At 45.8% G+C, this 15,207-nt stretch overlaps 1 protein-coding gene across 5 annotated transcripts in view; it reads right to left on the bottom strand.

Annotated features, from left to right (window-relative positions):
* Gtf2e2 (general transcription factor IIE subunit 2) overlaps positions 1-7,736 on the bottom strand; it is a 48,538-nt gene extending 40,802 nt beyond the window's left edge. The window contains exons 1-2 of one of the 5 annotated variants that reach the window (XM_028877184.2): positions 7,635-7,736; positions 2,300-2,469 (exon numbers count right to left, since the gene is read on the bottom strand). In XM_028877184.2, the coding sequence (XP_028733017.1) occupies positions 2,300-2,465 (166 nt within the window). In that variant the 5' untranslated portion in view covers positions 2,466-2,469; positions 7,635-7,736. The other 4 variants (XM_028877185.2, XM_037211684.1, XM_037211682.1 and 1 more) reach the window with 4 other exon arrangements.
* Between the last annotated feature and the right edge of the window lie 7,471 nt (positions 7,737-15,207).

Here is a 15,207-nt window from a genome sequence, read left to right as displayed (position 1 = left end):
AGCTTTCCAGACTGGCCAATTAGTCCTAAGCATCATCCTGTCTCTGCCTCCCCAGTACCCTGGCTTGAGATACAAGCTCAATTCCTCAAACCCTTTACCTACTGAATCATCTCTCCAGCGCCACAAGAGTTCTAAGTCCTAAGAGAACTCAAAAAAGTTTGATAAAAACGAGAGTAACAGCCCCTTTCCGGTAATTTTTGCTCTCCATGATTTCAGATACCTATATTCCTAAAAAATTACATGGAAAACCCAGAAATAATTCATAAATCATGCTTGTTTCTGAGGCAGGGTTGATGTATTTCTGGCTGGCCTGGAATTCAGAAATCAGTCTATCTCTGCCACCTATGTGCTAGGATTAAAGGTGTATGCCACCATGCCCCCAGCAAATTCAGTTTTATACTGACCACAATTCTGAATAAGATGATGAACCCTATCTTGTTCTGTCCATCCTGGGCCATGGGTCATCTCTTTCCAGTATATCTATTCTGTATATGCTACCCATATGTTAGTTATGAAGTAACTGCCTAGGTTGTCAGATCACTACCAAGATACTGCAGTTTTCTGTGTTCAAGTAACCCTTATATAGTGGCCTAACACACAGAAATTAAAGCAGCTCACATCACAAGAGTAAAATACTTTAATGGTTTCTTTAAAAGATAAAGATAAATTCACATTGTCCAGAAATTCCACTCTTAAGTTCTCTATTCAATAGAAATAAAAACAATTAGGAGGCAGAGGCAGGAGAATTATTGCATTTAAGACAACCCTTACCCACCTAGTGAATTCTAAGCCAGACTGGGCTATGTAGCAAGATCCTATTTCAGACTCCATCAACCAATAAATAAGCCAACGGTGATACATCCACAGAACAAAGAATATTTTTTGGCAATAAAGTACTGATTCACCCCATAACATGGATAAAAACAAAAAAACATATAAAGTAAAATAAGCCACATATAAAAGATCACTCTATATACAAGTCTGTCTACAGCAACTGTCCAGAAAAGGCAAATATGTAAACAGAAAGGAGATTACTGGTTATCTGGGGCTGGGGTCAGAAGTCACTGCGAGTGAGCACCTAGCAGCCCTTTGAGGGATGATGGAAATGTTCTAAAACAGTAGTAACAGTTCACCATATTTACTAACAATTTCCACGCTACATTATAAAAATGTGAATCATGTGTTATATAAGTCCAAACCTCAGGGAAGGGCGCTTTCTGATTTGTTTTTCACCTTTCCTCCTGGCTGTATCACAGAACACGTTCTTCCCCTTTAACAGTCCGTGTGTGGACGCTCTGCCCCGTGTGTCCATGTCCGTGTGTGTGTCTGTTGTTCCGTGTGTGTGTCTGCCCTCGTGTGTGTCTGCCCTGTGTGTGTGTGGATGTTCTGCCCCATGTGTCCGTGTGTGGACGCTCTGCCCCGTGTGTCCGTGTGTGGACGCTCTGCCCCATGTGTCCGTGTGTGGACGCTCTGCCCCGTGTGTCCGTGTGTGGATGCTCTGCCCTGTCTGTGTGTCCATGTGTGGATGTTCTGCCCCATGTGTCTGTGCACCATTTGCACGCAGTGTCCATGGAGGCCAGAAAATATGGTGATATTTTATTTGTACTGAAATGTGATTTTATTTGTATGTTAATAAATAAAGTTGCCTGGGGGTCACAGCTAACAGCAAGCCCTAGCAGAGCCAGGCATTGGTGGCGCACATCTTTAATCCCAGCTCTTGGGAGGCAGAGCTAGGCAGATCTCTGTGAGTTCAAGGATACAGCCAGCATGGAGACATACGCCTTTAATCTCAATACCAACCATAGAAGACCTGGAGGTCTGTACAGACAGGCCGTGACGGGGTGGTCATGTGGTTGGGTTTACAGCCAATGAGAAGGCAGAACAGAAAAGTCTATATAAAGACAAACACACAGGAAATAGGTCTCTTGGCTGAAGAGGATAGCTGCAGCAGTGAAGGGTACGGCTCTTAGCTCTGACCTCTTGGGCTTTCATCTTTGCATTGGCTCTGTGTGTCTTATTTAATCAGACGGTTACTTCTACAAGAAAAGGCTGTTAGATCCCCTGAACTGGAGTTTATAGTGGTGGGCTGCCATGTGGGTGCTGGAAATCAACCCATGTCCTCTGGAAGAGCAGCCAGTGCTCCTAACCAATGGGCCATCTCTTCAGACCTGATAGTTTTACTTTTAAAAAGTTAATATCCTAATTTGTAAAACATCCTGTCTCAAAATATAAACTAAACTTGCCATTGCTAGTTTCCTGAAAAAAAGAAAGCAAACAGTCCCAATACAGCCCCACTGACCTGTATTTTGTTTAGAGCCTGATGACCCTCCATGTTCGACCTTTGCTTTCTTCTTCTTGGATGAGGCAGAGGGCAACTCAGAAGGCACAGCACGTTTTTCAACCACAGGGGTGGAAAGAGCTCGTTTTTTGAATAGCTCTCTGTCTCTCAACAGGCTTGGATCCATAATGCTATAAAAAACAAACACACACCTTTAATATAAATTCAGATCACTCAAACCTGCATGCCAAGTCTACAGACCTTGGCAAGTTAGTTCCTATAAAAATTTAGTTTGCTAGCATTTATATTATTTATTCACCTTTTTTAAAAATGGCAGTAGTGAGGTCAATAAAAACACAAGTATTCTCCAAAGCCCTGCAGCTACGCTGTCCTAAATGTGCCTGTTTATAGCTGAAATGTGCTAGTCAGAATTCAGATAAAGTATAAAATAGGTATCAGATCGCAGGGCTGGGATGTAGCTGTTGCTTCTGTGCTAGCCTATCACATACAAGGCCCCAGTTAAATCCTCAACAATGGGTATAGTGGTGCATGCTGGGAAACTCAGCACACTTGATAGAAGCAGGAGATCAGAAATTCAAGGTCATCCTCAGCTGGATACCCCAAGGCCAGCCTGGGCCTCACTAGACCTTGTTTCCAAATCACAGACATTAAGACCTGACACCAAAAATAACCCTGTTAAGTGCAAAGGGGATGCCCTGTATTAATTGCATGTGCAAGCAGTATTTTTAGATCTTATTTTTTTAATAACATATTTCACTATCATTTCAGGTTTTATTGTGTGTGTGTGCCAGCTCCTCAGAGATGCAGGAATGAATACATATGCCTCAGTGTGTGGAAGCCAGGACAAGAACCTGCTCTTGCTTTCCAACTCTCTGAGATTCTGCCACTCTGCACACTTCACAGCAACTGGCCTGGGACCTTCAGAGTAATCTTCCTGTCCCCACCTCTCGTCTTCGTGTTAGAGTTAACAGGATTATAGATCGGGGAGTAAACGTACGTCTTGAGGCTTGCACAGCGCACATTTTTACCTGCCTAGTCAGCTCCTCAATGCGACTTTTACTTTTTTTTTTTTTAAAGATTTATTCATTTGTTTTATGAATGAGTGCTCAATCCGCATGTACACCTTTATGCCAGAAGAGGGCATCAGATCCCACTAGAGATGGTCGGGAGCCACCATGTGGGTGCTGGGAATTGAACTCAGGACCTCTGGAAGAGCAGCTTGTGCTCTTAACTGATGAGCCAACTCTCCAGCCCCGAGAGTTTTACTTTTTAAAACTAAGTGGCTGCACCTCAAGCCGGCTCGTCAGTCCAATTTCACCAATTTTTACTTTTTAAAAACATAGAGTGTCACTAGTCCGAAGAGTGGCTGGCTGCACCTCAAGTGGCATGGCCATGGCCGGAGTGGACATGCACAAGGACTTCCAGGACTATCTCATGAGTAAGCGCCTCCTCAGGGACCCAGATGCCAACTGGAGTCTCCCATTTCGGCAATCAATGACATTCAGAAGTCTGCAGAGGGCCGGGCAGTGGTGGCACATGCCTTTAATCCTAGCACTCAGGAGGCAGAGGCAGGTGGATTTGAGGCCAGCCTGGTCTACAAAGTGAGTTCCAGGACTGCCAGAGCTACACAGAGAAACCCTGTCTCAAAAAAAAAAAAAAAAAAAAAAAGCCGCCGAGATTATCAGTGGGCAGAGGACATCCTGTGTTACTATACTTTGACTTTCACGAGATCTGCCTACAGGGTAACCTGGAATCTGGCTTCCGCTTGCATGTCATGTTACTAATGAAGTGCGCCAGCTCCTTCAGGGAGGGCAGTTTATCAACTAGATGAGGAGAGCGCACCTTCGTTAGCAAGGCAAGCAGCAGCTCTGGAAAGGACAGTGCCCTGGCCACTCCTGCCAAGCCACAGAGCAGCAGAAATAGTTTTGCTGAGGGGAAAACACGAATGCTACATTTAATAACCGTGCCAACTTTATAGAAAAGCGAGAAACCCTAAACCAACTCTGCGGCCTTACCAGTGCTAACAGCTGTCTTCTAGAGTAGTCCAAAATATGCAACTAATTTAATAATAATCTTGAAAGACAGTTATCTTCAGTAATCTGTAGTAATGTCCACATTATCTATTGGGATCTATATAATAAAAATCAAAGGGAACTTTTGCAACTTGCACTTAAAGTACTCAAAATTCTTGATTTGTTTTTCTTTAATGACTACAGTATATCCCTTAGGTAGCCACATGCCTACACATGATTTCCAGTGGTGAAAAGTACCAGTGATTGCCATAGTGTGTAGATTCAGATTTGTAACTTAATGGCAATAAATTAAATATTTTTTTAAAATATATACACAGAGAAACCCTGTCTAAAATACACACACACACACACACACACACACAGATAAAATACACACATTCTCTCTCTCTCTCTCTCTAGCTGGAGATATAGGTCGGTTGATAGAACACATGCATTGCTTGCATAGGGCCCTGGGTTAAATTCTCAGCACCATAAACACATACACACAAATTTTAATTACAAGCATGGCTCACAATTGGAGCTCCCATTATATTTCTGCTATGGACCAGTGCTCTACAAACAAAAATCTGGGCAGAAATTAGGAAGCAAATTTAGGCTCAATGAGTGAGAATGGAGTGAGGGAGGGGAGGAAGAAAACCAGAACTGCTATAAATGAAATGATTTTTTTGTTGTTGTTGTTTTTGTTTTTCAGACAGGGTTTCCCTGTGTAGTTTTGGTGCCTGTCCTGGAACTCACTTTGTAGACCAGGCTGGCCTCGAACTCACAGAGATCCGCCTGCCTCTGCCTCCCAATATACTGAGGATTAAAGGCGTGCGCCACCACCCGGCTGAAATGGTGTATTTTAAGAACCAGTGTTCTCTTATTAACTAAGAAAGCTGGGTTATTGCATTTAAAATGTCTACAGAAGCTGGGCATAGTGGTGTATGCCTTTAATCTCAGCACTCTGGAAGGGGAAGCAGGCAGATTTCTGTCTGGTCTACATAGTGAATTCCAGGACAACTAGCACCAAACAAGACACTGGGTGGGGGGTCAGGAGTCCTACAGAAAATTCCTGATTTGGAAGGAGGCAGAAATTATCATTTCATTTTCCTCCTTCCCAGTTACGAAACTCTACAATTTTAAGCACTTGCAACACAACCAGGAGAACTACAGTTGAATCACGAATAATCTTACAAAAATTCTTTTCTCAACTCTTCCTAGCACGCTGCAGGTCTCAGAAAAGCTCATACCTGCCTCTATGACTGAATTTCACAGTACTGAACTTAATGTTCAGTAAGGAGAGGAAAGACCAGTAATACAGAGGATCCCTGACTTCCAATGGTGTTATACCTAATAAACCCATGGTAAACTGAAAATATTTCAAGTTCAAAATGCATTTAATACATCCTTTGTACTGAACATAAATGCCTAGCAACCCAGTACACAATGAAGTATCAATGGTGCCCTTATGATCTCATTAGGGATTGGGAGCTCCGCATCACTAAAGCCCAGTACTAAAAGTCACCAGCCTAGGAAAACATCATAACCTCAAGTTCAGGTTTTACTGAGTAAATATCGCTTCCACATCTTCAGGGAAGCTGAAGAATCCTAACTGGTTCCATATGCACTGAGTATTAAAAACAGGAAGATGGCTGGGGGGGGGGGGCACACACCTTTAGTCCCAGCACTTGAGAGGCAGAGGCAGCAGATCTCTGTAAGTTCAAGGTCAGCCTAGTCTACAGACCAAGTTCCAGGACAGCCAGAGGTACACAGAGAAACCCTGTTTCCAAAAAACCCAGTAAGATGGAGACTGGAGACTTAGCTCGCTGGACAGTAGCATGTGGTAGTGTGCTTTTATGAAGCCTCGGGTTTAATCTTGATCATCAAAAGAAAAAAGAGAGTGTTCATAATGAGAAAAAAATCAGTGTGAACTTCAGGTCAGAAACGTTGAAGAATCCTTGGTCTAAGAGTCAAACAGCTGCTTCTCTCGGTTTCAATTCCTAACATCCAGGCAATAATAATCTACAGGACTGCTTCAAATTCAATTTCACACTGGGGGCAGGGAGGGCTATCAATGTTGTACATGTTTGGCTCAACTATTAAAGTGAGAAAGTAGTTATGAAAGTTTTTTTTCCCAAGAGTAACTGTTATATTCGAATGAGGAAGGAAAGCGTGAAAAACAAGAATAAGAAAAAATTCACAAGTGAGAAGACGAGGAAACGGGCAGACTGCAACTCTTAAAACAGGGAACAATTCTATTTTACTTCGTAAGGTCAGGTTATTAACCTGGCCTTGTAATAAAGAAGACTTTAGGACAGATCCAAGCTGTACAATTTACAAAAACTTGACAGTACATAATGTCCACAACTCTAAAAAGACTAGGCATTAGTGTTATCCTTAATTTTAACACGTAAAACCTGAATTAGAGAGGCATAACTAAGGTCGCTGCTGGAAGAGGTCTCTGTGGTACCAACAAAGGCACCCAGAGCGAGCGGCTTACTCTTTACTGTTCCAGCTAATTTTCCCTCCTTTTGCAGCATCTGTACTAGAGAAACTACACCCCACGTCTTTACATTACTTTGGTCAATCAAAACCACCAAACAGGATCCCCAACTGAGAGTTGCTACGTTTCACAGGGGATAGATACTGAGAGACTAAAACTGAAAATCTTCAGGCTCCCACTGCCCAGTTCCTTCCACCCCAGAATCTGCAATCTTGTAGCCAGTCTACCCTTATCTTTCGGCTTCTCCGCTGGCGCACCAGGAAAGGGACCGAAGCGTTCCGATCTGAAAAACGCCTCTCGGACTCCGCAGAAAGCACACGACTCAAGTTCAGCAGGATTAGAAAAGGCAGGGCAGACTCCAGCCCTGGGAGGGAGGGGACGCCGTGGTCCACCACTACTCCACACTCGCTAGCGAAAACTTCGGGGCCCAGGGGCGGCACCGGGAATCTTCCGGCTTCCACCCACCCACCCAAAAGTTTGCCGTGTGGACCTCCGGCCTAAAAGACAATGCTGGCTGGAAGCGAGCCCCTTTTTCGAGGTGCTCGGCTTGGAGAACGGCTCGGCGGCGGCGGCGGCGGCGTGGCGTCCACGCGCGTCCACTCGGAAGCCGCGTCGCGCCTCGGGACTCGGCAGAGTCCCCCGGGGGGACTCGCCGCTTCGCCCGCCGCCGCGGCTCCTACCTCAGCGCCCGCAGCCCGCGCCGCCTCCCGGCCTCCGCCTCGGCCGCACGCACGCCTGCTCGCCCGCCCGCCCACCGCGGCTCCGCTTCCCGCCCCTCGTCCGCGGCCCCGCCGCCGCCCCGCGCCCGCCCCGCGCCGACCTGCCGAGGGGGGACTCCAGCCACTGGCCGCGGAGCCGGCTCCGCCCTCCACTTCCTGGTCCGGGCGGCCGGACGCTGGCTCCCGGCAACCACCGCGACGCCGCTCCGCCAACGTGCGTGCGTCACTGCACGCCCCGCCCCCTGCTCTAGGAGGGAGGCGGAGCCTGCTGGGGCGTGCGAAGTCTCCATGACGACCGGAGGGCAACTTGACGCCAAGATACACATCTCTAGTGAAGAATGCGAAGACACCTTTTCTTTTCTTTTCTTTTCTTTCTTTCTTTCTTTCTTTTTTTTGGGGGGGTGGATTTCGACACAGGGTTTCTCCGTGTGGTTTTGGAACCTGTCCTGGAGCTTGCTCTGTAGACGGGCTGGCCTCGAACTCACTGAGATCCTCCTGACTTTGCTGAGATTAAAGGCATGCACCACCGCCCTGCATTGGAAACGCCTTTTCTTGGCAGAAAGTCAGAGCTTAGGACCAGATCCTCCAGCGAGCTCTGGAGTCCAACCCAACTGGCAACATTATCAATATTTTCTTTATGGTTATTTATTGAGGGTTTTTTGTTTTGTTTTGTTTTTTTTGTTTTTTGAGGCAAGGACTCACTGTGTTGCCCTGGTTGGTCTAGAACCTGAATTATAGGCGAATTTGGCCTCAAAGCTGTAGAGATCCTCCTGCCTCAGGCTCCGAGTGCTGTGTTACAGACATGAGCTCCATGCCAGGCTTTTTTGACTACCTTAAATGCCACTCACCAGCACCTAAACTTCAGAGAATGTTACTCCACTATTCTTTAGCAAGTGGGGGAAAAAAAAACCTAGATAGCAAAGGCAAATTCAAACAGAGGGCAGCTTCTGCCCTTCGAACATGGGCTCTTTCCATACCTGTGAATTGTCTTAGACAAAACTTTTGATTCATGGACATGAGGAGGTGGAGATTGAGTAAAATTATGGGTCCATCCTGCACCCTAGAGTGTTCATACAGCCTAAGCCAGTGTTCAGATGTCTGTAGCTGTGGTTTAATAATTAGTACAAGTTGCCTTGGAGTCTCAGTTCTCTCCCCCAAAATAGGATACTAATGATGCAAGAGCTAACTTTTTACAGCTCTGTCTTTGTCAGGTCCAAAGGAAACTACAATTCTCCTAACTCCAAAAGTCAGTCCAAAGATCCAGAAATGAGCTCAATCTGGTCTATAGAGGGATTTCTGGGGGTCATACAAAAGCCAGCCTTCCAAGATCAGAGAGGCAGAACAAAGCACATCCAACCTCACCTCCCCAATTCCTCAGCTGATCTCGTTTCCTCAAACTGGAAGCTTCTGAATCCTCATCTGAATGGATCTCAACTGAACGGCTGCTAAAGGCCTAAAAGCTCAACAAGGCTCTAGTTCCTGGTCCTCACGCCTTATATACCTTTCTGCTTCCTGCCATCACTTCCTGGGATTAAAGACGTGTGTCGCCACGCCTAGCTGCTTGGCAGCTTCTTTACCGCACACACCACCCCACCCTGTTGCGTATATCTGGTGCCATGCTTGCCTACGGTCTTAGGGTTAATGTTGCTGTGATGAAACACCAAGACCAAAGCAACTTGGGGGGAAAGGGTGAAATCACTAGCTTACGCTTCCAGGAAACAGTCCATCACTGAGAGAAGTCAGGGCAGGAACCCGGAGGCAGGAGCCGAAGCAGAAGGGTACTACTTAACTGGCTTGCTCCTCATGACCTGATCAGCCTGCTTTCTTATAGAACCCAGGACCACCTGCCCAGAGACGACCTCACCCATAATGGGCTGGGCCCTCTCCCATCAATCACTAATGAAGAAAATGCCCTGCAGGCTTGCCTACAGTTCCATCTGATGGAAGCATTTTCTTAATCCCTCCTCTCAGATGTCTTCAGTTTGTGCCAAGTTGGCATAAAACTGTCCAGCACAAGCTACTAAGGGAAAGGTCCCCAGTGGAAACCTCAGGTTGCCCACATATGTTACAGAGACTGGCCTTTCAGGTTGCAAAGAATATCAGCAGACCAGAAACTGTAGGGATGAGAAACCAACTCGAAGGTGGGTATGAGGTAGCCAAGCAGACCCAACAAGAAACAGCACCTGGAGGTGGTGGCGCACGCCTTTAATCCCAGCACTTGGAGGAAGAGCCAGGCAGATCTCTGTGAGTTCGAGGCCAGCCTGGTCTACAGAGCGAGCTCCAGGACAGGCACCAAAACTACACAGAGAAACAGTCTCAAAAAAAAAAAAAAAAAAACAAAGACAAAAAAGAAAACACAGAAGCTCAGAGTCAAAGCTAGTATCATCAAGCTGGCCAGCTAGCTTCCAGGAAACCCCTCCTGGGGATTGTGTGCGTGGTACCATTGCTCTTTTACATACCCCTGCTTCTGATGAAGCTTTTCGTAACAGACCAAATTGTTAATAAAGAGGGCGTCTAAGAAGGCTTCAACCCACATGTGGAAAGAGACGCAGATGATCTGGCGATGCTGCAGACGAGGAGTTAGCTGAACAGCTACCGACAGCCAGGTCTCAGCTGTGGGAACGGGAGGCTTAGTATAATGAGCGGCACCGGCAACACCTGCAAGGTCTTAGGGCTAAGGTGCAACCAAGTGACTAACAGCGTGCAAACAATCGAGGTTAAAAACTAACAGAGCTGGAGCCAGAGGTGGACAGAGGGGGCTTCCTCCACCCTACCTGAGCTGGGTGCGGGTTAACAGCACATGCTCACCTCCCTGCTTAGGCCAGGAAGACATGTATAGCGTGTATGGCCCTCCAGTGGGTGAGCCTCTGATAGCCCAGGGATCTCAACAGCAGCTGCCTCAGCTTTTCTCCAATGTCTGCCATGGCCCTATAAAAGCCCTTTGACAAAGAGAGTAAAGGCTTTTTTCTCTCCTAGGACCCCCTCCCACTCTCTGGAGTGTCTCGCTTTTCCTTACTTTTTTTTTTGAGACAGGGTTTCTCTGTATAGCCTTGGCTGTCCTGGAACTCACTCTGTAGGCCTAGTCTACAGAGATCTGCCTGCCTCTGCCTCCCAAGTGCTGGAATTAAAGGGGTGTGCCACCACCGCCCGGCTCCGCTTGCTTCTGATTTCCTTATGTCTGTGAATACCTGTGTCTTTGATCATCACTGGGGTGAGACACTAATCCAGGGACCTCTGTCTCAGATACTCACCAGAGTATCTGGACCCCTTGGTCTTTGGGTCAAGTACAACTGTTCTGAGAAGGCTCTCATTACATTTTAAAAATAAACTTCGGCCGGGCAGTGGTGGTGCGCGCTTTTAATTCCAGCACTCGGGAGGCAGAGACAGGCGATCTCTGAGTTCCAGGCCAGCCTGGGCTACAGAGTGAGTTCCAGGAAAGGTGCAAAGCTACACAGAGAAACCCTGTCTCAAAAAACCAAAAAAATAAAAATAAATAAATAAACCTCTGCATCTCTAGTACTGCCACAATGAGTTACTCAAGTTAGACAATGGTTAAGATTAAATAAAATTATGCCTGAAAATTGTATTTAAAATGTGGAAATAATATCAAAAATTATTATTGTGTGACCTTTTAATTTCACTCTAGAAGGTTTGTGATACACCTCTGTGATGGTCCCCTGCACCCTCAGGAAATGTAACTTCATGACAATAAACATTGATTGGAACCAGAACTTTTCCCACCTGATTGTATCAGTCAAGGTTCTCTAGAGTCACCGAACTTACGGAATGACTTACAGGCGGCAGTCTAACAATGGCTAGTTATGAATGGAAAGTCCAAGAACTAGTAGCTGCTCCGTCCCACGAGGCTGGGTGTCTCAGCTGGTCTGCTGGGATCTCGAAGAAGGAATGAATGTGCTGACTGAAGTTCCATTATATAGTATTCCCAGAGAAGGTGTGGCCCAGATTAAAGGTGTGCCTTCCAGCCTCAACGTCTGGATTAAAGGTGTGTGTCATCCAGCCTCAAGATCCGGATTACAAGTGTGCCCTCCATTTTTGGATTATAGTTCATTCAGACACAGTCAAGCTGATGACCAGGAATAGCCATCAGACTGATACACTCAGAGATTGAGAGAGAAATGATGGAGTGTAGAGGGGAGTAGGCTGGGGTCTATAAGCAAGGGAGCTCTGTAACCACTGAACTAGATCAGTCCACGAGTGTGGTGATATATTGTGTACCCTAATATATTGTGTACCCTAATATATTGTGTATCCTAATATATTGTGTACCCTAATAAACTTATCTGGGGATCAGAAGACAGAGCCAGCCACTAGATTAGACATAGAGGCCAGACAGTGGTGACACACACCCTTAATCCTGTCACTTGGGAGTCAAAGATCCATCTGGATCTCTGTGAGTTCAAGGCCACACTGGGAACAGAGTCAGGCAGTGGTGGCACACACCTTTAATCCCAGCACTTGAGATCTCATGCCTTTGCTTGGAAAGCACACACACCTTTAATCCCAGGAAGTGACATGGCTGGGTGGAGAACGTATATAAAGCCTGAGGAGACAGGAACTAAGCAGCAGTTCAACGGAGACCCTCCGGGGTGAGGACTTAGAGGCTTTCAGTCTGAGGATTCATGGGAACAGGATCAGCTGAGGAGTTGGCGAGGTGAGGTTAGCTGTGGCTTATTTTGTTTCTCTGATCTTTCAGCTTTCACCCAAATATCTGGGGCTTGTTGTTTGTTTGTTTTTTGTTTGTTTGTTTGTTTTATTATAAGACCTTTAGCATTCATGACCTTTTAAAATTCATGTCACATGTGAGTAGAAGGAAAGATTTATTAGGGAAATTCAAAACTTTCACGGCTGTCTCTGGGACAGAGAGACTAGCAAAAGGCAGAGAAAGCCTTGCCAGTTTTGAAGAGACAGATAGCAGAGGAAAGAAGTGTGTCAGTGGGAACAGCCTAGAAGTTGGGTTGCGGGGAGGGGAGAATTTTAGGCCAGAAAGGCCTGACAGTGTGGGTGGGGATTTTGATGTGTGTTACAGGCACGTGTTGATAGGGAACTAGATGCTCCATTGCCAGAGGTGGGCTGTAGGGGCAGAAGGGAAGTAATGTTCTTCCTGACAAACAGAAACCCACTTCCCAGGTTTCTGAGGAACGCTAGTTTTAGGCTTTGGTTTATCTGCTGGCAATCCTCAGTTTACCCCGTCAGAGAGCAGCCTGAGCAAGAACCCAGACTGTCATTTATGACACTGTCAGTGGCACTGCCATTTTGGGGTGTCCCCTTTGGACCTAACAGATCCAATATGAGAAAAACAGTCCCAAAGGCTAAAATTGCATCATCCTGAGAAACAGGTGGCAGGCACCAATTTAGCTGCTTTTTATTTTTAACACTTCTTTCTTTAAAGACTTTAAACACTCTGATCAACCACAGGCCTTCAAGCACATTAGGCAAACACTGTCAATTAAGCTACATCCCCAGACCCTACAGGTTTCTCTTTACATCAGTTTTTAAAACAGTTTTATATTACTTATTTACTTATATGTATTGTGTGTGTTCACATGTGTGCCAGTGCCCACAGAAGACAGAAAAAGGCATCAGATCTCCTAGAGCTGGAATAATAGGCAAATAGTAATAGTCAGCTTATGTGTGTGGTGGGAACCGTACTCCTGTCCTCCGAAAGAACAGCCATTGCTCTTAACTACTGAGACATCTCTCCATCATTCACATGGATTTTTATTTGCCTGACTGATGAGGAGGTTGAACTCTTGTCCTGACTCCCAACCCCCAGGGCTGAGAATTGAACCAGGGCTTCAAGCAATGTAGGCAACACTCTATCACCAATACACACCTCTACTTCCTTTTGAAGAATATTAGCCACTGAAGGTTCTTTTCTATGAGTGGTCTGATCATTTCCTTTGTCACTTTTAAAGGAATGCCTATAAGTTTATTGTAAACAACTCACCAAACATGGCAATGTACATTTCTAACCCCAGAACTAAGGAGGCAGAGGCAAGAAGATTGCTGCGCGTTTGAGGCCAGCTTGGTCTTCATAGGGAGTTCCAGGCAAGTCAGGACTACATATCAAGAGTCTGTCTCAGGGACTAGGGGCGTTGCTTAGTAGGTGAGGCGCTTGCCTTGCAAGCACAAGGGTGTGAGTTCAGATCCCCCTAGAACCCCCAGAAAAAGTTAGATGTGTTTATGTGTCTGTAATGATAGTGCTCCCACAGCAAAGTGGAAGACGGAGACAGAAGAACCCCCAGAATCTCATGGGCCAGGTAGCTTGGCATACACAGAGGCTGACAAGAGACCTAGGTGACTTAAGGAGGAAGGCAAAGGCTGACACCTGAAGTCGTCTGTTTGACCTCCACAGACAAGTGATCCTGTGGGGCTGGAGAGATGGTTCCGTGGTTAAGAGCACTGGCTGCTCTTCTAGAGGACCCAGGTTCAATGCCCAGCACCCATACGGCAGCTCACCAGTGTCTGTAACTCCAGTTCCAGGGAACCTGACACCCTCACACAGACGCATACACAGGCAAAACACCAGTGCACAGAAAATACCAGTGCACAGAAAATTGAATTGTGTGTGTGTGTGTGTGTGTGTGTGTGTGTGTGTGATGAGAGAGAGAGAGAGAGAGAGAGAGATATCACACACATACCACCACCAAAGTTCTATCTCTCTCTCTTACACACAGAGATTTTTTTTAAAGGCATTATTTCAAAAGACAAAAACAGAAAAAATATTCTTGTGTATCTCCAATCTATTGGTATACAGCACTTTGTGTATGTGACAGTTTGAAAGAGAATGGCCCCCAAGGGGAGGGACACTATTAAGAGGTCTCATATATGCTCAAACCACGCCCAGTGTCTCAGACCACTTCCTGTTGCCTGTGAGTCAAGTTGTAAGAACTCTCAGCTCCTTCTCTAGCACCTACATGCTGACTTGCTTCTCATCATGATGTAACAAACAGCTGATTACAGTTACCTTATTCTTCACCAAGCTCTGGTACAGCAGGGTTCAGCCAGCTGTAAAACTACATTTAACTTTACTAAACAAAATTCAGTTAACCTTGATGTAAAACCTTTTCCTTGTTAACTTTGTCTCTCTCTCTTTTTTTTGTTTGTTTGTTTTTTTTTTTTTGTTTGTTTGTTTTGTTTCTGTTTTTCAAAACAGGGTTTCTCTGTGTAGTTTTGGTGCCTGTCCTAGATCTCCCTCTGTAGACCAGGCTAGCCTTGAACTCACAGAGATACGCCTGGCTCTGCCTCCTGAGTGCTGTGATTAAAGGCTTGTGCCACCACCGTCGGGCAACTTTGTCTCTTAATGTTTGCCACAAGGTTGTACAGTTATGCCTCCCTCACACAACACAATCCAAAATATGTAATCTCCAAATGGCTGACTTATGTTCTGGATGCTTGTCATCTGTTAGATTTTATTGTGGCCCCTGGATGGACCCTCCTCTGAGGCACTATTTAACTCTAGAGGGAATGAAGGGCCTCTCTTAGCACTCATGGTGCTGGCTCACTTTCACTCAGGGCAGACCCAAATAACCACTGCCCTTTATACATGACCCTTTTTGTCACATCTAGGCAGTTAAGAGAGATCTGCAACCCCAAACTTTTCAAAGAAGTTTGGGTGACCAATAAGGCACTTATGGGCCATTCAACTGTATT

The sequence above is a fragment of the Peromyscus leucopus genome, chromosome 17 (genome assembly GCF_004664715.2).
Source record: "Peromyscus leucopus breed LL Stock chromosome 17, UCI_PerLeu_2.1, whole genome shotgun sequence".
Lineage (NCBI taxonomy): Eukaryota > Metazoa > Chordata > Mammalia > Rodentia > Cricetidae > Peromyscus > Peromyscus leucopus.
This window is presented reverse-complemented; position numbering and strand designations above follow the sequence as displayed.